The sequence below is a fragment of the Nyctibius grandis genome, chromosome 1, assembly GCF_013368605.1.
Source record: "Nyctibius grandis isolate bNycGra1 chromosome 1, bNycGra1.pri, whole genome shotgun sequence".
Taxonomy (NCBI): Eukaryota; Metazoa; Chordata; class Aves; order Nyctibiiformes; family Nyctibiidae; genus Nyctibius; species Nyctibius grandis.
In genome coordinates, this window is record NC_090658.1 from 22,786,304 (window position 1) to 22,813,279 (window position 26,976).

Here is a 26,976-nt window from a genome sequence, read left to right on the forward strand (position 1 = left end):
GAGCCAAATGGATTAAGAAGTGTAGCATTCTTCCAAAGCTGTCTCACCTGTTACAACATAATAAGATGATTCTGCTCCACTAAGACAAAGAAAATGTTAGGTTAAGAGGGAGTAGTAGGAGTAGAAATTACAGGAGGATAGAAAGAGGCATGAGGAATAAATGCAAGTGGCACAGTAGTTTCAGGAATCCAGAATGAGCTTGTGTTTCTACCACTCTGTGCTTTTGGTGATCTTGCAATTGAAATGTTTAAAATAAGTATTTCTGAAAATGGTTTAAAAGGCGAATATATAATTTCTTTAGGTAAGATATTTCATGACCAACTTGGATTTCTTCTTAAACATGCTCTTCAGTTCCCCTATTAATATTAAAATTTGTGTACTTTTATGGTCATGACTGTCCATTCAGCTACCACCATTAAGTATCTTTAACACTGGAGTTTGTGCTAAGTCAGAGAGGGAACTTCTGTGCTATGCATCCAGATTTTCTCTACATCTACAATTCTGCTGGTATGGGTAGAAAGCCATTTGTTCATTCCTCCAATTTATATTAGGAAACAAAGTGAAGAGTCTTGCTTTTAAACATCCTCTACATAATTTACTGAATGTCTTCCATATTAATCAGTTGGTGTAATGTAGTAAAGAGTATGAACATTATTCTCTGCTTTACCTCAACTAAAGGGGTCTTCTGATGCTGTGATATAAGAATCTGATTGCTGTGTTTACAGAGAAGGTTCACAGCCTACAGAGAAGGTTCACAGCCTTCAGAGAAGGATTAGAGTTCAGCAGCAATCGTTTAATGTCTTCTCTTCGTAATTATGTTCATGTAATGTATGGGTGAACTTACTGAAGCACACTGAGTTAAAGACATGCTAAATGCTGGTGAAGTTTGAGGAGGAAGGAGCAAAACATTTAAAAGTGTAAGACCTTAATTAGTCACTGTGTGTGTTTAGGGATATTTTTCCTTACACAAGTGTGTGATTGTATGATGTGAGTGCATACATGTGGTGGGAAACTTTGCATTTAATACTCTATAATAACCTGTAGCATGGTATTCTCTCAACTTAATATCACTCCACTGAATCAATGTTTTTAAAAATTCAAACAGGTATCAGCCATTTGGAAAGACAGAATTAGTTGCTAGTAGAAAAAAAAGTCATATATTAGCAAAAAATTACTGTCTTAACTTCATTTTGGCATTTAAGCAGCATCAAGAGATAATTATCCTTACAAATATTTTATCATAATGAGAACTCTTAAACAGAACTCCCAATATACTATCAAGGAGGAATATTGTGTATTCCATTTTCCATTCATAAATTTAAAATGTGCTCCCTGCCTGCAGTTAGGGAAATGTGACAAGGTGAATTAAAATCAAACAATAATAGTGAGTTCAAAAACAAGTGGGGGAAAAAAAAACCCCACTCTTCTTTCCAAGACAGAAATTTGGGAAGATACCTTTCAAAAGGAATGTGTGCTGCTGTGTTGCCAATTACATAGGACTGGTTGACAGGGCTTTATCTCTCAGCAGAAATACAATAATCTTTATAGGATGGACATTAAGACTACCTTTCCTAAAGTGTCTAAAATGATCTTGTCAGGTAAGATTGTTACAGAGTTTATGCTTAACATATCAGATTAATTTGTTGTTCTCTTGTGTGTTTTGTTTTTTTTTTTTCTTGAAATATATAGGCATTTCAGTAGGACTATGGAGGAGCTGGTTCATGATCTAGTCTCAGCACTGGAAGAAAGTTCAGAACAAGCCAGAGGAGGTTTTGCTGATACTGGAGATCATTCTCGAAGTGTGTCTTGTCTTCTAAAGCGCCAGGCAAGGAAAAGGAGGGGACGAAAAAGACGGTCATTTACCACCCATCATCCTTGGGAGACTGGTCACTGCTTAAGTGAAGGTTCTGATTCCAGTTTAGAAGAATCAAACAAAGACTACAGGGAGAATCACGCTAACAAGAAAGACCACAGTGACTCTGATGACCAGTTGTTGGTTGCTAAACGTAGGCCTTCCTCAAACTTAAATAACATTAGAGGCAAAAGACCTTTGTGGCATGAACCAGATTTGGCTGTTGACAGTTTGGGAAACAGAACTTTGCGCAGGAGAAGAAAGGTAAAACGGATGGCAATAGATCTGCCATCAGAAGTCTCTAATGCACTGACAATAACTCAACAGCAGGATAACAGCAGAGATCAAGAAATGGACAAAGACAATAAATCATACCAACACCAAGAGTTTTCCAAGAGCAAAGTGAAAAAAAGAAAAGTAGCTGCCACTCGACACGGACCGGAAGTCTTGGATGAAGGAGTAGTTATAGAAAATGAAGACGTGAACCAAGCAAATAAGGACAAAATGGAGTATGAGGAGCAAAAAGGCTCAGATGAGAACATGAGTGACAGGTTATTCTTTCTCTTCCTTTTTACAGAAATTTTGGATAATATTTGTTTGCTTTTATTACTATTGCTTGTATTGGGAATCTTTGGATTTTTCTTTAATTCCGGAGTTAAAATGCTAGCATCCATAGTATCTATTTTAACAAGTTACTCTTTTTTTTTTGTCTACTATTTTTAATATATGTGAGTTGCTCATGTTAAGGCATTCAGCATAAAATAGAGAGTCATGTAGCAGAGAAATAACCAAGAAAACAGTTTCTTGAAATAATACAATCTAATTCTTTCAAGATTAAGAATGACAGAATATTCAAATGACCAATATGTTGTTTTCTGGGTATTTCAACTGGTGACAGTTCTCAGACAAAAATTAATTTTTTTCTAATTTCTAGACATTGGTGCTTTGATTGTTATCTCTATTCATCAGAAAAGTTGTCAGTGTTTAGAGTCACCATTTAGACGGTATGTTCTTATGTGTCACAGGCATAAAAAGTCTGCAGGTTGCCAAGGATATACATCATTTACGAAATGCAAAAACCAATTTACAGTTCAGAAACACCTGAGCTTACCATTAGAAAAATGGGGGAATGATGACCCTTTAGCAGTACACCTCATCAATCCATTCCAGACAGCAGTCATACTACAATGGTAATTGTTTCCAAAGTACTATTTTGACAACACAGTAAGGTGTAAGTCATTTTTTCACCATACACAAGGGATGTTACCTGGTAAGCTTGATGATGTTTATCCCATGTGTCTGGTTCCGAATGCAGAACTGTCAACAAGAAAGACTCATATTAAAACACATAATTTTGGTCAGTTGCTTGACAGCACTAGTGTCCCTGGGTTTTTTTAGGCATTTTGTCTATAAACTGTTAAGCCTTTTCCTTCTGGAGAGGTAGAATTGAGATGCAGAGAGTGCCCAGGGTTTTTGACCAGAGCAGACAGATTGGTTACTGTAATAGCAGCAGCATTGGTAAGTGACTAACTCAGGTTTTGTTGGAAAAGTTACTCTAAGTCCTTTTTATTACATGCTATTTTGTCCCTCAACTGCAGACAATAAGCAGCTGAAAGAGCTGAATGAATCCTAGAGTCTTAAAGATTGTTCCAAAGGTCTTAATTACTAGAGCAGAAGCAGTCCTTCAGGGCAGCCAGTGTAACTTTAACATCTCACTTTAACATGCGAGACAGGAGTGTGTGGTATCAGGAGGCATTTAGAAAACTTCCCTCTTGATACTGGGAATCTCTCTTCCCCCAAGTTTGTACCTAAGAGACAATAAGGTTAAAAATTTCCTGGAGCTAGGAAACCTTGCATAGTTTGTCACATGTCCATATTCTTGTCACTTTTTTATTATAAAAGATTTTCTGTTGTGTTACAAGGGTAACAGTTCTCCAACTCAAAAATTCTGTAGCTAATTTTTGGGTGGAGAGAAGTGATCAGTATGAAATCCTCTTGTAGATGCCCAAAACTGTGCTACTTCCAGGTCAGTTTGAATATATTTTTATTTTTTCACAAAAGAAACATTATTGATTTAAAAATTCATCTTCCACTTCAAAATGCTTGATGTTTTGTTACACCGAATGCTGTCATTTTTCAAATCGTACTTCAAATGTTTGTCTCTGGCCCCAATAAATGGCCTTGAAAACCATTCTCATCTTCATAGTTTTTTCTGCCCGTGCACATGGTTGAGTGATGGTCTGTCATTCTACCGAATTTCTTGCAATGGTCATCTGTACCTCAAGGTTTGGAAACCACTGAATTATAAAATTTGTGTTCCAAGGTGTGATTAGAAATCCACTATATCTAAGCCTCTCAGCTGCATACTGTAGCTGAATATTTTGTATGTGAATAATTTTAACTCATTTTAAACTAGTTTCACTTAAATGCAATAGTGCCTCTATTGTTTGAGATCATTTAGCCAGAAGAATTTGAAACAACTAGTAAACTCTGCTCCTAAGAGTATGTTCTAAAAGTAAAAGCTGAAATTTTAAAAGGGAACATGAGTTTTGTAAGATTGCACAAGTTAGAGTGCTAACAAAGCATCTTGGATAAGACTCATGCTTCAGCAACACTTGTTGAAAGAGGAAAAATAAAAATTATACAAAGCTTCTCTAATTTTGTACATTTGTGTGCATACAGTTTAATAATTATTCCAAAAAAGAATTAATTTCTTAAGTTCAGGTTTTAAAAACAAAAAAAAAACCCAGTATTTTTTAATGGGAGTTAAATGGCTTGGATATAAAACAGGTGAGGAGAATTTTTCAGTGAATACATGAAATTACTTTAAAATAACATGTATTTGAAGTGCACATTGAAAATGCTAAGTGACACTTCTTTTGCAGTCTTCTATCTCTGTGTGTTCAAACGCCAAACACAACAATGACCCTTTTTTAAGTGCAGGGTTCAGGAGTAGTAGGAGGAGTCTTCAAGCTCTTAAAATGTCAGCATCTAAATGATCCCAAAGATGAATTCCTGTGAGGTTGGTTTTGAGCACTGGAAATGAGATTTTCGTGATCAGAGCCTGTCCTTTTGCTCATTCTCCCATATCCTCAATGCCTAACTCCTTGGCCACTTTCAGACAAATTTGGCAATGCATGGAGTTCTGGATGATAGTTAATTCCTGCAGGCTTTGGCAATTGTTTGCATTTTAAGTGACTAAACAGAGGAGAAATCTCAATTGCCCCCTTTGAAAGAGAGCAGCAGTGCAACTTGGAGATGCCCACCCACCAGCCTGCCAGTCAGTGTGAGCACAGTGGCTTGTCAGTTCTTGGGGACAGGCTTGGGTAGTAAACAAAGGTCTCAAGTCCATATGAAACCAAGGTATGAGAGAGTTTGCTTGTAGTGATGACTAATAAAAATTATTTTTTCTTTGTTTCCACAAATGTATAAATAAAGCTGTGAAAGCTTTTTGGGTAGCAGAGCTGTTCCTTCCAAGTTTTTGCTTGCGTACCCTATTTTATAGGACTAAAAAGAATCTGTGGCTTTTTTCTTTTTCCTGGAAGTCTTGCTGGGAGAGGAATTCTCATTACAAAGCAAAAGGATTAGCAATATACAGTGCAAAATTATATTAAAACTGGAAACAACTTCCATCATAACAGCTTTCATGTACTTAGATATTAATGTATTAATTCCAGAGGTTTTTGAATTTATTCAGTGAAATGACTGCCATGTAGCAATTATCTCGACTGTAATCCCTGCCCTGTTTGACTGCGGCTTGAGAATGAACACAGTGGCTGCCATGGATATGCCAGTGTTATGGTTTGATTAAAAAAAAAACAAACAACCCCCCCCACCCCCCCCCCAAAAAAAAAAAAAAAAAAAATTGTGTGTAATTTTGGAAATTTCAAGTGGTTATGTTTTCATGAAGTGGCTAGTTCTTCAGTAAGAATTATTGCACAATTAAAATATCTTATAAAAAAAAAAAAAGAAAAAAAATGATGGGACAATTCTCAAAATTGGGAATTTTGATGGGGAAAGTGGCAGAAAGACTATGGTTGAAAGGATTTCCTAACTTTCATTTTAAAAAGTACAATTAATAAATGGACAGAAAGAATATATGAAAAGGGAATGTTTTTTCTGAGAGATGTATGATGTAAAATTGTGCACGATGAAATGTCAGGACAGTAAGGCCATCTATGTTGTAATTAATGTGAGGATGGGATGCTTGCTAGAAAGAAGTTACTAGGATTTGCAACATTAGGAGGTTCACATTTTGATCTCCCTCATGAAAGCTGGTTCCATTCTCATTACATGCCTGTCATCTTTCTTCTGCTTAGAGCAATTGTGCAAGCGCTTAAGTCTGTTCTAATTATATTACGTATAAAAGATGTAAGTGTTGCTTATACAGTCAGAATATGGATAAGCAGAAGATGCAGCAAAGATTAAGAAAACTTAATCTTCAAACACAGAGCTGCATACATATATATTTAATAAAAAAAAAAAAAAATCACTGCTTTGTGGCTCCTGATACCATACTCTGTTTCAAATCCTGTTGGGATGTCTCCCTAAGGAAGATACAAAAACCAAACATATAATTAAACACAGATTAGACTAATTCATATTACAAGCTTTAAAATGTAAGGCTTATTTTTGTGAGAGGTTAACATTTAAGAGCAAATAGTTTTCCTAAGTGTATCAGTTATTTAGGAACAAAAATAAAACTAATTTATTATTAGAAAGTAACTAAAACTAGTTGAAAGCAGTTGAATTCAGGTATAGGGCTTCATGTATGTTTTAATAAGAATAAATGTAGAAAGGTAAACAGATCTTATTCTTGTAAATAGCTTGTATGCAATGTTGGGTATTTATAACTTGTACTTGAATTTGTGTGGTGAACTGACTTTTTTCAATTTATTCTATATCCCGCTGTAAGTAAAATGTGATTAAATGTTGGTGAGAATATTACTTCCTTAGCAGAGCTACTCTATTCTCAAAAAATGAAATAAATGGTTTACAAAAAATCCTTTCATGTGAAACTCACCAAACTGTAATCTGTGTTATTAAAAGGCAAGCCTGTGTTACTATTTAGAGACAGGTGTTGTTTATAACAATGTGTGTACAGCAAAACAAAATATTTTGCCTATTGATGTCTTTGAATTTAGAGAGAAGTGTGTGCATGTTGTATACACACATTCTAATTTTAAGGCCATGATAGAAGTCACAGAAAAGTAAACTGTACCTTGCTCTTTTTTTGTTGATGTTATGATCATTGATCATACTTATTTTCTTTGGGGTGACCTTTATTTTGATTTAATTGGCTACCTTTGTTATAAACTTTTTTTCTTTCTCTCCAAGTTGTATGTTGTGAAACCTTAAGCAGTGTCTTTTCCAGAATATTTGCAAATGATGTTTAGAAAGGTAATTTGATTTTCACTCTCATTAAATTTCGTGTGCTGAAGGAAGGCTTAGGCTGCTTTTGATTGAGACTTTTCCTGTTTTATTGAGCAGTGATGTTCCAGGATCAAGCTGAATTGTACAGCATAAGAAGGGAGCAGTGAGCATTTGATGGAAGCAGATAATAAAATGCATCAATTGTGTCAGCACCTCGTTGCAGTCACATCTGGCTTACTGTCAGGGTACCATTAGATTCCCGTGGTTTTATGTGCCAAAATAATATGCTTTGTAGTTAATGGAACTAGGATATTTCCAGTTTGATTAAAAAAAAAAAAATCATCCTATTTTCTTTCTGATCTTTGTTGGGCTTAAGTTCAATTTGAGCACAGCCTTGTCTCCTTAAAATTGTACAACTGAAAGATCAATTGTTCTTTTGATCTGTTTGTTTCTTTCTCTTGTTACAGTGAATCCAGCAGTCTGAGCAGCAGTGATGCTGGTTTGTTTACCAATGATGAGGGAAGACAAGGTATTGAAATAATCTTTCCCTTCTCCACCCCTCAAACCACATCAGTTGAAATTCTGTAAGCGTCACAAGATATTTCATAGGTTAATTACTGTATTTCAGTAGCTGTTACTATTTTAATGAGTTGAAATATAGCTTGCTTTCTGAAATGTTTTTTGAAATGTTACCAGAGGGTGTCCCAAATCCATGACTTAGTCAAAAGCTGTCTTGAGAAGCAGTCTCTGTAATATAATAAACTTATTTATAACGTGAGCATCTCCAAAAGGTTCTGTGTACTAAGTTTTAATTCTTCAGTTGCTCCAATTTTCAGACAGGACTCTGTGATCATAGTACTGCTTCTCAAACTGTTTTTGACGTGGCTTTTTTCTTTTCTTTTCTTTTCTTCCAAATTGATGTGGCAGGATTTTATAGTTTTCATTCAGTAGTTTGTTTGAAACTACTTTTCAAACAAACTACTGAATGAAAACTATAAATTCTTAGACTTTTTCAACAGTCTAAGTTTGAGATTAGAAGATGCATGCTATTTAAAGTCTCCCTCCAAAATATTTTCTTTAATCTAAAATGCAGTGAAGATTCAAAATTTTCCTTTATTGTGCATAATGTTCTCGCATGTTTCTATGTGATAAAACTATTGAGGATGGAAGTATAAGGGGTTTTTTTTTTTTTCAGCTTTAGTCTTTATTGCCATCTTTAAGTGCAACCTATTTACCTGTATTATGCTAGCATCTTAGTGCCCAGCTCATGGACTAGGAACTTGCTATCTTTGAGAGTATACAAAAATGAGACAAAAATAGTCTCTCAGGTGATTAAGACTTGCTTTTCTGTTTTCAATTCTAAGTTAATGGTAATGGAGATTATTTCCTTATGCAGTTTGCCCCAGACTACTTGAATGTGTGTGAGCAAACCAATCCTGGCCCATTCCACAGTAGTGATCTAGGTTAAAGGATTGTTTGTTTTAGGGGGTTTTCTTTTGCTTTCTCTAATGTGTAATTAAGTCTCTTCTTTTTTGTCTTCTATTTTAACAGTACAATAGGGAGATGATTTTTCAGACTTAGAGGTGCTGCCTTCCTTGCTCAACAGTGACTTGTGCTACATAAACTGTACCTCCCAGTCTGAGTAACTGGGTTTAGTTGTGCTCACACATAGCTTTTTTTTTTTTAAGAATTTAGGCTCTCTTTTAGAGTTTTGCTCGATCTTTTAACTTCAGATGAAAAGTATTTCAATATGAGACACATCAAAAAGATTTGTTTTTACTTCCCTAGATGAATTTCTCTTTTGACTTGCAATTTTTAAAACTTTTGTTCTCTACATTTGTATGTAACATGACCTACCATATTTCATAAGTACGTACATTTTTGAAGTACCCTTCTCTCCTGGTTTCATTGGGATTTGGTTTCAGTTTGTGGCCAGTCATGGTTGTCAAGGCTCTTAGCAGTTAAATCCAGGGCAGCTGACCCTGGCTGGCCCACAGGTGTATTCTATATCATTGACATCAAGCTCACTATAAAAGAGAGGGCTTGCTGGGAAGAGGTGGGGCTTTTCCTGCTCTCCTTGGCTCTCCTCCCTTCACCCTCTTCCTCATTGTGATTCCTGGAGCAACTTGCCGGTGCTCTGTAGATAAGTATAGTTTTGTCAGTTTTGTGTTGTCATTTATATTGATTTCTTCGTTTAATTAAATCTCGTCAACCTACAGGTCTCCCTCCTTTTCCCAATTCCCTTCCTCATTCGGGGAAGGGACAATGAGTGATAGAAAAACTGCTTATTGTTTAGCCCCGGGTGCAGGCTAAATGTGGACACCTTCTGATTTGTATCAATATTTTTGTCCTTAAATCCTGAACTAAATTATTTAAATCTTTGAGTAACGTTGAAAACGTCTCAGTTACTTTCCGTTTTTCTTTGTTTTCTTTGTTTCTTTTTTTTGTTTTGTGGGAGGATGAAAGGGGAGAGATCGTCGGTATGATCAGAAGACCATTAGCTTCACACTGGATCACAGACGTTCTTAGATCTGCTTATAGCTTTGGTTTTGTGAAGACTTTTCCATGAAAGTACTATTGGAGATACTACTGCAAAATCAAAATTGTTTATTTTCTAATAATACTTATTCCCCTCTGAAGACAATGCTAGTAATTTTTATCTTTGTACTCCTCTTATGAAGTAAGATGAGGTTATTTTATCTCTATAAATTAATATATAGCTGAGCTAAGACACATACAAAAATTAAAAGAATGAAAGAAGGAGAAAATAAATCTGATAAAAGCAAAGGAAAAGCCTAGGTGAGAGAAATGAAGCTGGAAAAGGACAGGGTGAAAATGTATTAAGGGAAGAATTGGCTTATTTTGTCTGTTTTTAAAAGCTAGACTGATTCCTGTCTTCCCAGTGTCCCTCCTCCAGGATATATGTTCAGAACATGAGCATCTTGACCTCATTTGTAGTTCAAATTTTCTGCACTTCTGACTTCAGGTTTCAAGTGAAGTGGAGAACCAGAGATTGAGTAATGCCGCCTGGTGAAATACTTGGTTTAAATTGTGTGCCTGCCATCATTCAGAAGTTTGGGTAGCAGAGGAGAAGAGGCTCCTGTTCTCCAGGGCAACATTCGATCATTTTGTGTCTCTGAGATTAAGAACAACATCTCATTCATTGCAGACAAACACTCTTTATAAAACCCTAATTAATTCCCAAAACATATTCATCCTATAGGACAGACATTCTAGAAAAGACAGTGATCCAAAGCAGCAACTTTTTCAAGCAGTTGGCTGGTCAGTTAAGTAGTTGAGTATTTAGTTCTGAACTTTGGAGTGCCTGACCTTGCGATTTTTAATATCTTTCAAAATTGTTTAAGAAAACAAATGGAAATAAATTCCACTACAGTAACCGTTTTTTTTTTCTGTGCGCAGACTCTCAGAATAGTTTCGACTTTTATAATTTGATTCAAGAAAACCAGGTGTAGCTGTAGTTGGGGGTAGTAGTGGGTTAATTGCTAGATATATTTTAATTGCCATCAATTGGTATGATAGAAGAAAATTGCTGATACTTGAAAATCCTGTGTTCAGCTTCTAATATGTGTTGTGCCATCTAACATTTCTTAAAAACCTTTATACCCTTTTCCAGCCAGCCTGCCTCTGTTTCAGTCTCATGGCTTTTTTGTTTGTTTAATTTGTTTTGTTCCTATGAAGTCCTCATATGAGGCTAGCCATGCTTGTCCTCCTCTTCCAAGTTATCCAGGTACTTACGTTAGGTTGTGTGAGAGGGCAAAAGCAGCTCTCTTGCTGTGCTCTATTCCACTATCATATTACCTTCTGGCAGAAGTAACCTGTACTCAATGTTTTGCAATCCCAGTGCAGCAAATGTGTTTTCTTCTGTGAAACACTGCATACGCTGTACAGTTAGCCAGCAAAAGCTTAAAGATCATGGCAATGCTCAGTGCAGGTATGGTCCGTGAAGAAGATAGCTGCTGAACTATTAACAAACCTCATGTGAGTTCTTATGGGTTGTATTTTTTTCAGAGGTTTGTAAATTGGTCAACTTTGGGGTAAGATTTAATATAGTTAGCAAAAAAACAAAATCCTATGCAAATATCAGACTCTTGAGTATAGGAGAGCAGGCCAACAAAGTAATTGAAAGAACTTTCAACAGTAGCTGACACTTATGTATCAGAAATCCTTGTGACTTTCCTTTTTCTTCCTACTCGTTCCTTTGTTCCTAATAGCATTTTCATAAATGGCTGTTTTGCAATTATGAAAACCTTTAATGCTAAGCAGTGTTATGCTTGGTGTAGAAAGCTTTTGCAAGAAGAGTTTTGAAACAAAAGGTCTAATCTTACATTGCAGCATATAATACAACTCTGTTATAGGCCTCACTAGTAGGATAACCTGCAGTTTCAAGGCACTTTACAGGTGTGCTTTACAAAGGCACTTTGTAGGTTAAAAGGCACTTTACAAGTTAAACTTTCAACACAATGTTAACAAAACTGCAGCATTATTCAAACACTAGTTGATATTATTGCTGTTTTGGGGAAAAAAAGTCAAATTGCAAGTATATACTTTAATGAATTTTATAGTGTGGGTATGGCAAATAAAACGTTATATCTTGCATTCCTAGTCCATCTACACCTACTAGTACACTGGGGGAAATTTAAAGTTTAACTTAAGACCTCTTAAATCATGACATGCAGCACTTGAAATGTCCTTTAAGATCTAAGCAACTAGGAAGGAAAATTATATTAATAAGTGTTAAACAGTTAAAATTGGAGAAGGTCAGGGAATGTCAGAGTTCCACTGTGGATGTGGGTAAGCTTTTAAAGATAGCTGTTCATTATTTTATGATTAAACATATATTCATTACTGTGTCCTTTACGAAGATGACCCACTACTGATTCAGTATATGAGAATTCTATCCTTTTGTCTTCTGTAGCAAGAAACTAATTTGGGCCTTGTATAGCATCTCAGTGCTGCAGGTGTCAGGGTGTCATTCTCCATATATAAAGAAATGGAATGTGCAATGCTAAGTGTAATCACACCAGTTTTGAACTGTTGTGGCTAATTAGTTTATAGTCTTTGCAGGTGAGAAAGAAATAACATGAAGCTGTTTTATATGACCCTGAATAGTTGAAATCCTAAATATTGCATGTGGATCACATTGGTAGAGATTAATGTAGTTGTGTGATATCCTTGGTCCAATTTATTAACGGCACACCTGTACAGTCCTCCTACTCAAGAGCAGGGTATGATGTTACATTGGATGGGAGGGGTAGGAGGAGGCCTTCACATGAAGTTTTCAAGCTTGAATCAGAACTAGCTGCTTAAATTGAATGGTGTCTGAATGGTGTGCTGCTATCCCTTTTGCCAAGGTAGCCTTGAAATTTTGGAATTGAAGTTGACATTTCTGAGCCTTAAATTGGTTTTATCTTTTTTGTCCTGATCAGTACAGTTATAACTGAAAGTAAATTGCTTTGAAATAATTCCCTGAAGCATTAATGTTACCCACAAACAAGTTTGTATTTTAGACATGTGTCTAGGAGAATGCATGGGCTTGGAGATCAGTTTCTGGAGATCTGGAGGTGGTTTTACCTTTCCTGTAGCTTGGAAGAATACAATAATTCGCTGTAGTCTTGTGCTGAATAGAGCCCTAAAAGGAAGGGACAGTGTGGTGAATCTTTTGAACTATTTTGAAGTCAAAAATATTGCTTTGACTTTTTAATTCTCATAAGTTTGTGTTTGCTACGGATACTGTGTTGCCTTTTGAGAGCTGCAAATTAAGTAGCATAAAATCCAAGTGTTTGGTTACCAAGCACTTGAGTGAGGAGGCCTCTGTGTTATATTGCCTATATGTATGAGGTCAGGAATTGATTAAATGCAGTGGTCTTCCTTGACTCCTTTTGAAAATGGCATCCCTTCAAGGTAGAGCAACTGGTAAACAAAATGCCTGTGGGTGTTCTCATCTGAATAAGAACAGTAGTAATAGGTTTATGCTTGCCTCAAGGTGATTGAAAATAGTCAAAGGATTCAGAGCTGTTTAAAGTGCACAGATGAGGAAGCTGAAAAACAGGTATACCTGGAGCCTGCTGTCACGTGGGAAAAACCTACGAGGTTCAGATCCTAAGTCCTTTATTCTGCCTTTGGCGGTAAGCAACATAAGTGCTTAGAGAGTGTATAATAGCATAACAGATAAGATGTCTTAATGGATAGTTGCTTAGCATACTAATATGCCTACTGTACAAAAAGGAAAAGTAATTTTGTATTTTTTCCCACAGAACCATTGTTGGGCATATAGTGAAGATACTCATTTCCTTCCCTAGCCACTATTAGCCTTATCCTGCAGTCCACCAACCCAGTCTTAAATTCTAGCTCACTCTTTCAAGACTGCATTACATACCTGTTGTGAAACCCAATTTCAGAATTCGCTACTTACTTTCATAGATGAATTATGTGTAACAAGACTTCTTTCGAGTTCCTGATAGTGTTTCTTACTAGTCAAGGTATCTAGAGCTCTAATCTTGTGACAAAATATTGACAAAGTTATCTACATAAAAGTTTGGAAAATCTAAACAAAGGAGTTTAAACTTAACTCAGAACCACAGTTAAGTATAATGAAAAGATGTGATTCTTCCTCCACCACTACTGCTGTCTCTGTTCAGTACTCCTAGACATCTTCCAAAGAAACCATACATGGCTGTAATGAAACAGGATAGAATTAATGGTGAACTCCATTGTGAAATGTCATAGCTATAAATGAGGATTAGAATAAACATGACCAGTGAAGGGCCTTAATTATTCTGTATTTTCTTGAAGTACTTGTACTGATGGATGTTTACAGCCATTTTCACTTGTGCTTGGTCTTGAAGTATTCTTTTCCTTGCAACAGTTTATTTGAAGCAAGTGTGTTGAATTTTATTTTTCCTCAAATTTTGGCTTAGTTTTCATTATTGCATTTTCCCATGGTGGGGTTTAGTGGCAATGAAATTTTACACGAATGTGTTTTGTTCTTGAAAATTGTGTCTAATAAATCTTGCATTTGTGTCGTGCTTAGTCCTGCCTAATTAAAAATTGAAATGCCAAATAATGTATGTGCAGAAATAGTGAGGCATGGTTTGGATACTTTGAAGTAGAATTAAAATAAATGGCATTTCCTTTGAAATCTAACTTTTGGGTGTAAGAAAGGAAAGTTGCCATGTCTTATGAAGATATTTTCTGATCTTCTGTAAACTACCTGATTCGTGTAAAAGAACATGTTTTAAAACAAACATAACAATTTATTTTCAGTTGCCAGTGTGTTTATGAGCTGTTTAAGATCAGATTTTCAGTCTTGTCTTACTTTTGACTTTAAATCCAGATATTTAAATACATCTAAATGTTGTCAGTAAAAATGACCAGCTTTGTGGTATAATGCAGTATAATTCTCAATCACATGATACTGTCAGTTTTCATTTAAAATCAACTTTTTCAAAACTTATTTCTAAATGAACTTAATCAGATTAACTTCATTTAGTCACATCTGTTCATGATTGTTTTTCCCTTTTACTAGCCATACAAATCATGAAATTAAGCTAATTATATACCATTATCAGCTGCAAAGAACTAGTTTCACAGTTTTATACCTTTTAATTCCCTGCAGGAGATTAAGGCTTGTTTTTTGTTAATATGTAAAGTGCAGTAACTTAAATGGATTTCCCCACAGTTATTGCCGAAGGATTAACTAGTTTATTATTGTTTTTCACTATTGTAAATTGGTTTTAAAACATTACATTTTATGTGGTTTTATTGATGATGATGCTTGTCATGCTATTGAGAAACATTTTCCAAATAGAACTGCTATATACAAGTAATTGTTACATAGCTATAAAGCAAAAGAAATAATTGTCCTGTCAGAGTGTTTATTGACGGTAACATCTGATTTTATCTTCTCTGCTCCTGTCTTTTTTTGGGGGGCTTTTGGGGATACTGCCCTCACACAGGTGATGATGAGCAGAGTGATTGGTTTCATGAAAATGAACCTGGTGGAGCATGTGGAATTACGGGGGTCATTCCATGGTGGGAACAAGAAGATGCTACAGAGCTGGAGAGAGAATTGCCTGATCCAGTCTTTGAAAGTATCTTAACCGGTACTTTCCCTCTTATGTCCCGTTCAGGGAGGAGAGGTAAGTAGGAATCAAGCAAATGCAAACTGTAGGATCGCTTGGGTACAGTAGCAAAATGTCTGTATGTCAAATATTTACAAGATCTTGGAGTTACCAGTTTGTTTCCTTTAACTATTTCATTTTTAAGATATCATTAGAGAGAAATAATTTTTTAAAAGTCAGTTATTAGAAAGTCAGAAAGTGTAAAACTTGGCTCATTTTGATAGCCTACTCTTTTGTTTGTTGTCCTGATGTTTGTGTTGAGATTTAGTAAGTGTTTTCTAAAGTGACTCCTTATATTTCATTTTGTTCCTGGCTTCTGTGATAATGTTTAGAATTCTGTAGAAGTTCATTACTTCAAAGACTGGAAGGACTAGTGTGATCTGCTTTGCTTTATGGTCAGGCCATATTGTCTGAAGAGAAGGAAGAGTTCCTTTAGAGCAAGAATTGAGATTGTAACTTAGCAAATATCCTTTTTTTTTTTTTTTTTAAGTAGGCAACTGTGGATCTAGTGTATCCAATGGTAAGTTGTACCAGTGTTTGAGTGCATTTACAGCTGAGAACACACTCATTGTCTAAAGATTGAAGTTGTCAGATCTCAGCTTGCTGCAAAAGAATTTTGTTGTACCTTCCCTCTGCCACAAGGATCTCCTTTCACATTCAAATACAGATCTTTTATGTGAGCAGTGGTCAAATCACACTTAAACTACTCTGCACACTGAATACATCGAATACTTTTGTGAGGCATATTTTCCAGATGCTTGGAATTGTTTCTGAGGACTTGGTCTGTCCATAGTCACCAGATTTAACATTTTCTAGTACTAATGAAGTTGTAAGTGATGCAAAAATCACTCTCCTAATGTAGTTCAGTATGCTTTGCTTATGCAGCCAACTGTGCATAGAACCAGGATGGCAGTAACAGTATCTACAAAAAATGTTCATTTTTATGACACCTTAGCCTTTCACCTTTTCCATTCTGTGTTCTTTTTTCCAACCAGTACAATGTTTGACAACATTAAGATGTTTTTGTTTAACTGAATTCAGATTAATAGTATGTAATGGTGAATTTTATTGGTTATGTGGTATAGGAAATATTCTTAAATCAATTCATACTTCTTTTTTGTAGGTTTCCAGGGTAGATTTAGTCATCTTCATGGAATGCCAGCAAGAAACATAAAAAAGGCTTCAGGAAACCAGAATGCATTGGTAGGTGCTTTTATTATTGTGAGCTAATGTGCACTGTTCTTAGAGGTTTTTTTAAAAAAAAGTATATTCCTCTCATGCTTGTTTCCTCGTGTTGTAGATAGATAATGGAACAGTAAGACTGCAGTGGCTCTGCTGCCTGATATTGCCTGTTTGCTTTTTTAATAGACTGTTCCCCCTGAAAGTCTATTGTAATGGAATATTTGCGTGTACTTGAATGGCAGAAACAGTCTGATACTGTTTCTCAGTACTTATTTTGAACTGAGAGAAGGAAAAGATTGGGGGGGCATTATTTAACATTTTCATATATCTTATGTCCATATGAAAACATATGGACAATGTTACAATGAAAATCAAACCAAAGTTATTTTAAGTGTTCCTGATACTGAAAGCATTCTAGGGTGGGTTATAGTGCAATTCTGTTTTTTTGTTGGGTTGGTTTTTTTTTTTCCCCTCCCAAAAGTCTGCTTTGAAAAATCTGTCCTTATTCTCTTTCGGTTGGTTGACTTCTGTGTGGTCAGGGGAAAGTGTATATACGAAAAATGTAAAGCAAGTTAGCGATGCACCTATCATAGACGTCATGCATTCCTTTGGACTGAGTCTTTTCTAAGGCTGTGACTACATATGAGAGATGTTTGGGGTTTTTCGGTGCCTTCAGCTCTAGGAGCAATGTTTATAAGTGAAGGAAGAAAATCAATCTGTCCTTATATTTTTATACAATCTAATAATTGGATTTTACCATAGCTTTTTTCTAAAAGAAGATTCTGATGAATTTTTAAGAATTTGTTCTTTGGAGGAGGGCATGAGGAGAAGGGAGACATGACATTTTAATTTAAAATGTTAGAATATATTCATTGTAGTGCAGTCTATTCCTTTCTTATCAGAATAGTGTTTGGAAGAGAAGGAGAACGTGGGAGACTTTATCAGTGTGTAATAAACATATCCTAGCATGAGAAATACTGCAACATCGATGTTCTTTATAATTTGAGAACATTAAATGTTTTCAAATTTTAATTTGCTTAAACAAAATAGGGTGCTTCTGACAAATGTAAGAGCTATTATATGTGGAGATAATAGAAAGGAACTGTTAAAAATTTAACTTGTTTTGAAGAGGTAAGGTTTTTGTAATTGAAGTCCCTGTCCAATAATTGCCATTTGGAGCTGAATAAGATGCTTTAAAACCTTGGCCTGTGATCTCTGCTCTTAGTGGTCATGAATTAGATGAATGCTATCTAGTTCTTGGTTTCCTATCTACCTATTTTTATTTTTGGTTCAGTGCTTGCTTGAGCATATCTGGGATTTGTAGCCCATTTTCTAGGCTTATTGCAATTTCACTCCGGTATTTTATAGGAGCTATTATAACTGATAGGTTAGCTTCATGGTATTGATGATACATGACTTAACTACCCTAAAAACTGCCTTTTCCTCTAAATTGTAAAAAGCTGATTAAATTTAAGTTGATGAAGATATACTGTGAATGCCTATATATAATAAAAAATCCTAATGTTTATTTTCTGCTTCGATTTCTGGATTGTCCTTAGGAGCCCATTTTGTCTTCCAGTCATGTTATCTCCTATATAAAGATGGTGTCATCGTTCCTTTTAAAACAAAAATGCAAGCCGATCTACTAAGACTGATAATTCAGTTAACTGAATATATCATTTACATAGTGTTGTGAAACAAAGTTGACATGTGAACGTACCTTCTAAGCCGCTATGTTTAGGCAGGAGTGCATATATAGAATGGATGTGCAGTTGGCTCTTCACATGCAGTTTTCTGACCACCTTAATGGCTATTTATGTTTGTGGGCACATCTGCTGCATCTGTCTTTGCAAATGTAGCTATATAAGCTAGAGCTCATGTGCTTCCTTTTGTCAGTGATTGCTTCTTAATAAAAATCTTTTTTTAGATACTTCAATGACAAAAAGTCATTTAATACCTGTGACATCTGATAACACAGAACGAGAAGTAATTACTTCTATTAGATATTAACAGTGAAGAAGACCAAGAATGCTCTTAGAAAGATTAATATCCTGAGGAGAGAACACTGCAGACTCAACTCATTGAACACAGTTGTGGTGTGACTTCATTCTTTTTTAACAGTGAGGAGTCTGATGTCTGTATCACTGCTTTTACACAGACTTTAAAGGGAGACAAAGTAAAAAATTGAGTTTCCTACTAAGGTACACTACCTAAAAGACACACATTATGTCTTGTATTCAGTCTAACGATTTGTAGTTTGTATCTAGGGAATGTGAGTGTGTAGTTAGCCCTTTGCATACAGTCAGCTTTTTTGGAAAATTTAGTTGAAGGTTCACAGTTATAGCAGCTAGTGAAGCCTTGAAGAGATTACTGGTTTAGGGAAGGCAGAATGAATAGCTATGATAATACCTTGATATATCGTCATCCTCTGTCAAAAAGTGTTTAATGCCCAACTGTTTGGGTATTTTCTTGTAAGAGAAACGTCAGGCTGAGTGTGATAATTACTTGCTGTATACCGAGGGAAACTGCCAGCTTACGTCCCTTTCACACCACGGTTTCTAGGAGCAGCGGGAGCTGAGAATCGGAGGAAGAATGCCACTCTTTATGGATCAGTTAGTGAACTTTAATTTGAAGTAGCCACAGCTGGCACTCAGATATTATTCCTGCATTTCATTGATGAGTTGCTTAATTTGAACAAACTTATGTGTCTTTGTCATCAAGTGTACTGCCTTTGAGTCAGAACACTTTTTTAATGATCACGCAATACTGGACAAGCAAGAGAGAAGTAAAAACCTAGTGTGCAAATACTATGAAAATCCTCTCTTAATCCAATGTGCAAGTTGAATGAGTTGTCATACAGCAGATGACATCTGAAAAAGCTGAGCAAGAAAAGGGGAAAAAAAAATTCATCACAACTGGCTTATATCCTTTGGATTGTCCAGTTACTTAAGATAGGCATGTTTTTTATGGCATCTGTAATTAAATGGTTTGTCAGGCATATATTTTGGCATACAGTTATAATGCTGGCTTTTCATGTCTTCATTGCTTTGTTTTGTGGCAGCATCATTTGTAACAGAGCTTTATTAGAAAAGAAATAGAAAAACGTGGATTTTCTAATACACTATACTTTTGATCCTGCCTGTGTCAAGTCGCTAGTAGCAACTGTAATTACAATCAGAAACATGATAAGGTGTACTTTCATACCGGTATTTAATGTACTCTTTTAATAAGTTATATTGCATGAAAACTTACTGTGCTTGGTTGAATTCTGCAGTTATATATGACCTGATCAACTATTCCCAACCCCCACATTCTTTTGTTAGGCAAAAGTTCTACAATTTAGAAGTAGTGTTCTTTGAATGAAACACTGATTTCTTAGTAGCAATACTGTTTTCATCCAGTCTTTTTTCTATATGTGTTTATGCACTTGCATGTCATTTATCTAGTACTATATCTCTGTCCTTTCCAAGAAATCACATGTGAAACTTTGATATTTAGCAGAATAAAATCAGAAGTCTAACATTTTAGATGCATTGGAAATGTGAAGGTTCATTTCTATGATGTACAACTCTACCTTCAATAACTAAGGCACAATGCTTTTCTCAGGTGGATTCCTGGGGGCATCACAAAAGCCCTAATATGAAAGTAAGAGTTAATAATTACAGCTAGTGAAAATAGAACATGACTACTTTTTCATTTCTTTCAAAATGTTTTGCCCAACTTAGTAATCAATGACTGAAAAATGCCACTTTTGTTTACTGCTCCTCCATACAAATAAGTGAACGTTTTAAAAATCAGTGCTGCTGTCTTAGCTGTTCCTTCTGTGGTTCTAGATTCAGTTCCTTGTGTGAGACAGAGAGAGACACTGGGGGGTTTTGTTTGAGGATTCTTACGTGTCGTCTCCTCCTGCCTGGATTCCCTGTCGGGGCTGGAAAGTGATTTCACTGGGCTAAAGTGCAAAAAACATGACCAATAAAAAGGATGCTTTGTCTCAGCTCTGCGAATTTTTCCATCCGTCACCTTTATGTCATGCGGTTTGACTTCGTAATATTAAAGACAGCCTATTTTGAGACTTGCACACCTAGATTGATTTTTTGTTTTGCACAGCTGTGCTGTTAGGATTGACTATACATAGTTGTAATTATTCAAAAAGTACATAAAGAAAGAAAGCTTCATTTCCAAGACCTGTTATCTGAAGGTGTCTGGGTATTTCTGTCAAGTACTGTGACTCTTTTTCAGAAGTCCAAAGATAAAAGAGCTTTTCTCAAAAAAATTGCTGTCAGATAACTGCTACTCTGTAGATGTGAGGAGAAAAGATGTATTGAGCACTTACGCTTTTTGTTACAGAATCACAGAATCACAGAATGTTAGGGATTGGAAGGGACCTCGAAAGATCATCTAGTCCAACCCCCCTGCCGGAGCAGGATTCTCTAGATCATATCACACAGGAACGCGTCCAGGCGCGTTTTGAATGTCTCCAGAGAAGGAGACTCCACAACCTGTCTGGGCAGCCTGTTCCCGTGTTCGGTCACCCTCACCGTAAAGAAGTTTTTCCTCATATTTATGTGGAACCTCCTGTGTTCCAACTTGCACCCATTGCCCCTTGTCCTGTCAAGGGATGTCACTGAGAAGAGCCTGGCTCCATCCTCATGACACTTGCCCTTTACATATTTATAAACATTAATGAGGTCACCCCTCAGTCTCCTCTTCTCCAAGCTAAAGAGACCCAGCTCCCTCAGCCTCTCCTCATAAGGGAGATGTTCTACTCCCTTAATCATCTTCGTGGCTCTGCGCTGGACTCTCTCTAGCAGTTCCCTGTCCTTCTTGAACTGAGGGGCCCAGAACTGGACACAATATTCCAGATGCGGCCTCACCAGGGCAGAGTAGAGGGGGAGGAGAACCTCTCTTGACCTGCTAACCACACCCCTTCTAATACAGCCCAGGATGCCATTGGCCTTCTTGGCCACAAGGGCACACTGCTGGCTCATGGTCATCCTGTTGTCCACTAGGACCCCCAGGTCCCTTTCCCCTACGCTGGTCTCCAACAGGTCAGCCCCCAACTTGTACTGGTACATGGGGTTGTTCTTGCCCAGATGCAGGACTCTACACTTGCCCTTGTTATATTTCATTAAATTACTCCCCGCCCAACTCTCCAGCCTGTCCAGGTCTCTCTGAATGGCTGCGCAACCTTCCGGTGTGTCAGCCACTCCTCCCAGATTTGTGTCATCAGCGAACTTGCTGACAGTGCACTCTATTCCCTCATCCAAGTCATTAATGAATATATTGAATATTACTGGTCCCAGTACCGACCCTTGCGGAACTCCGCTAGACACAGGCCTCCAACTGGACTCTGTCCCATTGACCACCACTCTCTGGCTTCTTTCCTTCAGCCAGTTCACAATCCACCTCACTACCTGATCATCCAGACCACACTTCCTCAGTTTAGCTGCGAGGATGCTGTGGGAGACCGTGTCAAACGCTTTACTGAAATCGAGATAGACCACATCCACAGCTTTACCATCATCTATCCACTGGGTTATGTCCTCATAAAAGGCTATCAAGTTGGTTGAGCATGACTTTCCCTTGGTGAAGCCATGCTGAGGGACCCTAATGATCCCCCTATCCTTGATGTGCCTAGAGACAGCACCAAGGACAAGTTGTTCCATCACCTTTACAGGGATGGAGGTGAGGCTGACCGGTCTATAGTTCCCCAGGTCCTCCTTCTTGCCCTTTTTGAAGACTGGAGTGACATTCGCTTTCCTCCAGTCCTCAGGCACCTCTCCCGTTGCCCACGACTTAGTAAAGATGATGGAGAGTGGCCTATCAATGACTTCCGCCAGCTCCCTCAGCACCCGCGGGTGCATCCCATCAGGGCCCATGGATTTATGGACATCCACATTGCTTAATTGGTCCCTGACCCAGCCCTCATCTACCAAGACAGATTCCTCCTCTATCCTGACTTCTTCTGGGGCCTCAGGTGTCCGGGGCTCCTCAGGACAGCCTCCAGCAGTATAGACAGAGGCAAAGAAGGCATTCAGTAACTCCGCCTTCTTTTTATCCTCTGTCTCCAGGGCCCCCACCTCATTCATCAGTGGGCCTACATTGCCTCTAGTGTTGGCTTTACCTGCAATGTATTTGAAGAAGCCCTTTCTGTTGTCCTTGACCTCTCTTGCAAGGTTTAATTCCAAGGAGGCCTTAGCTTTCCTAGTTGCCTCCCTACATCCTCTGACAACAGACTTATATTCCTCCCAAGTGGCCAGCCCCTCCTTCCATGATCTGTACACCCTCTTCTTCCACTTGAGTTTGCCCAGCAGTTCCCTGTTTAACCAATGCAGGTCTCCTGGTACCCTTCCTTGACTTCCTACTTGTTGGGATGCTCTGATCTTGAGCTCGGAAGAAGCAGTCCTTGAATGCTAACCAACTATCTTGGGCCCCCTTACCTTCTAGTACCCTGTCCCATGGGATTTCCCCTAGCAATTGCTTGAAAGGCCAAAGTTGGCCCTCCTGAAGTCCAGGGTTGTGATTCTGCTAGCTATTCTGTTCCTGCCACATGAGATCCTGAACTCTACCATCTCATGGTCGCTACAACCAAGGCTGCCCTCAACCTTCACCTCTTCAACTAGACCCTCCTTGTTAGTGAGGATAAGATCCAGCAGCGCTCCTCTCCTAGTTGGCTCATCCACCATTTGCATCAGAAAGTTATCATCAGTGCACTGGAGGAACCTCCTGGACTGAGGATGGCTGGCTGAGTAGTCCTCCCAGCAAATATCAGGGTAGTTGAAATCCCCCACAACAACCAGACCCTGTAATTGCGAGACTGCTCTCAGCTGCCTGTAGAAGGCCTCATCACCCTCCTCATCCTGATCCGGTGGCCTGTAATAGACACCCACAACAGTATCACCCCTGCCAGCCTGCCCCTTAATTCGCACCCACAAACTCTCAACTCGCTCCTGATCCACCCCTGGACAGAATTCAATACATTCTAGCTGCTCACTCACATAAAGAGCAACTCCACCACCTCTCCTTAGTGGCCTGTCTTTCCTGAACAGGACATAGCCATCCATGACCACATTCCAGTCATGTGAGGCGTCCCACCAAGTCTCTGTGATTACCACTAAATCATAGCCTCCCGACCGAACACGGATTTCCAACTCCTCCTGTTTATTCCCCATGCTGCGCGCATTGGTGTACAGGCATTTCAGGGAGCGAGCTGAGCACACCGATTTCACCGCAGGGGGATGGGAGGCCTCCTGGTCTACCTCAACACTAGAGCATTGCCCCAGTGGTGCAAGCCCAGCTACTACCCCATCCCCCTTCGAATCTAGTTTAAAGCTCTCCGAATGAGCCCTGCTAATTCCTGTCCCAAACCCCTTTTGCCCCTACGACATAAACCTTTCCCATGTATTACCGTCACGCCTGTTGTCTTATAAAACCAGCCATTATCAAAGAACCCAAAGCCCTGCCTGTAGCACCAGTCTCGTAGCCAGGCATTTATAGAGAGAATCCTACTATTCCATCCCACATCATCACCAGAAAATGGAAGGAGGGAGGAGAAAACAACTTGTGCCCCAGACTCTTTCACCAACCGTCCTAGGGCCTTGTAGTCTGTCTTCATCCCCCTCAGACTACGGGATGCAGCTTCTTCCCCACCTGTCTGGAAGATCAGTAGGGGGTAGTAGTCTGTGGCCTTCACCAGGTTGGGGAGTTTCCTGGTGATATCCCTGATTCGGGCTCCAGGCAGGCTGCAGACCTCCCTGTGATGGGGGTCAGCTCTGCATATTGGGCCCTCAGATCCCTTTAGGAAGGAGTCTCCAACCACTAAAACTCTTCTCTTCTTCCTTGTGGAGGAGGTAGCTATACACCTGTCAGGTTTTTCTGACTGTGGTGGGACCTCTGATATCGGTTGCCTCTCCACCACATCCCCATTGGACCGGCTGTATTCCACTAGGGCTTCATATCTATTGCTCAGAGGCACCTGTGGAGGCGAGGTAGGCAAGGAGGGCACTCGCCTTTTGCCACGGCCATAGACTTGCCTCCACTCACTCCTCTCCTCTAGGTTATTGTTTTCCACCTGAGAGGGGCAGAGTACAGTTGTCCCTCGATCCTGGGAGCTCTCTGGCAGGTGCTCCCATTTTTGTTGCAGGGAGGGCAAAGCCTGGCTCCACCAGTCTATCTCCATTTCAGCCTCCCGAATGCTCCTAAGCCTTTCTACTTCGGCTTGAAGCCTTTCAACCTGGCTTTGCAGCTGTGCCGCTCGGCCGAGCAGATCATCTACCTGCTCACAGCGCACACAGCCCCCTGACACCACGGAGACGCTCTAGCATTCCCTGCAGCCTGCGACCTGCACCATCGCCTCCTTCCGTGGGAGCTCTGTCTGGGTTCCCACATCCATTTTGGTCTTCTTCCGCCGGGTATATACCATTGTTCTTTCACTGAGCTGGGAAATACCTGTTGGTGACACCCCTGGTTCACAGCTCCTTGGCACCTTCCTCGCCTTGTTAACTGCTTTCAAAATGTAAAATCAAATCAAACATTTCTGCTTCTAAGTTCTTTCTAACAGAAGAAACAGCCAGGTGTTTGCTGGAATTTTTTTTTTGTCAAAATATTTTGGAAATTAAGTGAAATGGTATTAGGTCAGAAACCTTGTTACAGATGTAAGGAATGTTTCCTTAAAGAGTAACTTGGGTGTTGTTTTTACAGTATTGGTCAGAAGCTTCTTTATGGATGCTCTTCAACTTCTGGAAAAACACTACTGCTCAAGTTAAAGTTGATTTGGTGTTGTGGAGAATTCTTTTACGCTGGATGTGTGGTATACAGTCAGATAAAACATAATTCAGATTTAGTGAGGTGCATGAAATAAGTTATCTGTGAGGTTTCAATTACTTTATTCAGTTAATGACTTTTGTCATTTGGAGTGATAGTCTCTATGTCAAACTCGGTGGAAATGTGAGTGGTATTAGATGATGTCTGATAACAAAACTAAACTCTTGTTGGATTCCAGACTTTCACACGTTCAAGATCAGGAATATTAGGCCTCCGTGTCTGAGGATGGCAATTTGAAACCTTGTGCTTCTAAAGCTGCAAATTAATTTTTCCTTTAAGTGGGTAGGAGGGTAGGGGCTTTTGGTTTTTGTAGTGGGGGATTATTAAGATTTCCTGTCATCAAAAATATTTTCAGCTATTTAAAGCATTTCTCACTGTGCTTTTCCTTTTATATTTTTATTTTTTTCTTGTTTCTAACTGTCTTATATCTGCTTATGCAAAATGTAGTGTATAAGTCATGCTCCTTTAATCCTCGCTTTAGTTAACTCAGTGCCTTAGTTTTACAACACAGAGTAGAGGGAAAATCTTCCTTGAGGAGTTGGTGGTTTCCTGCACCTGTGTGTTTCCTGCAGGTATGGTTTTTCAGATGGAAAAATTCAGGTTGTTAGCAGAGGAGGTGCTGCTGTGATGGCAGTTTAGGCCCCACCTTTGATTCTTCAGTGTTCAGTCACTGTTGGCAAAAATGCTACAATTTTCTCAAGGAATCAGTCAAATGCTGCTCTTCTAGACTTTAGAACTTAGTCAGGTTGAAATGGCTTTATTTTATGAGAAAACAAAAGTTAGGAAAAAAGCTTCTGTTAGATTTCACAACTCCATTATAAACAATGTAGGTTTCAAAAATGGGACGTAAATATTGGGAATTATGTTATCTGTGATGTTCTTAACTTCATGTATCTAATATTTTTGGTGGAACTGCTTACTGTTCTCACACCTGCTATGTATTTTGCGTAGTAAGAGGTTCTTTTTTCCACAAATTAGTTTTCAAGTGCATTTTTTCTAAAGCTTTCACTTATAACTATGCAAGCTTAATATAAATTGTTCCACCTGCCATGGTAAGCACCTGATGGAAGAGTAAAAGCTTCTTAGGGACTTTAGTAATAGCTTAGCATGCTTACTCATTAAAATAGTCATAGTTATACCTGTACCATGTTTCATAGTAGGTCAGTATTTCTCAAAGTGGTTCCCATCACTGGTAGTACCAGTGGTGGTGCCCATACTTAAGGCACAGTTAAATGTTGTGTTCATTCAAGGCAGAGCACTAAAATTGGTAGACTGACTGCTTATGTCAGTATAGTTGTCATTGTTACAAAGTATTTTGAATTCTACCTATTGTTTATGAGATCTGAATGGTTTAATAAAGTCTCATGTGAAGCTGCAGTTCATTAGCCAAAAGGAGTCACAGGTAACTCAAATACCAAAAGTTTAGATTTCAACAACTCTAAGGTTGCTCAGTTTTGTTATTAGTTCTGTTACCTAAGTATAAAAGCACTCTGCCATAATTAAAATAGCTAGAGAAATCCTCGGCTGGTTTGTAATAGTTGTAAAGGCACTAACTGGTGAAGGTGAGCACGTGTTTTTTCTTCTTTATCACTTACCTTGTAAATT

At 38.2% G+C, this 26,976-nt stretch overlaps 1 protein-coding gene across 3 annotated transcripts in view; it reads left to right on the plus strand.

Annotated features, from left to right (window-relative positions):
- The window catches only part of GPATCH2 (G-patch domain containing 2), a 140,029-nt gene that overhangs the window by 6,393 nt on the left and 106,660 nt on the right, over nucleotides 1-26,976 (plus strand). For 2 of the 3 annotated variants that reach the window (XM_068409266.1, XM_068409281.1), the window contains exons 2-5: nucleotides 1,690-2,403; nucleotides 7,693-7,754; nucleotides 15,202-15,384; nucleotides 16,490-16,569. In XM_068409266.1, the coding sequence (XP_068265367.1) occupies nucleotides 1,690-2,403; nucleotides 7,693-7,754; nucleotides 15,202-15,384; nucleotides 16,490-16,569 (1,039 nt within the window). Of the gene's footprint in view, nucleotides 1-1,689; nucleotides 2,404-7,692; nucleotides 7,755-15,201; nucleotides 15,385-16,489; nucleotides 16,570-20,381; nucleotides 20,430-26,976 lie in introns of those variants that run through there. The other variant, XM_068409274.1, reaches the window with a different exon arrangement.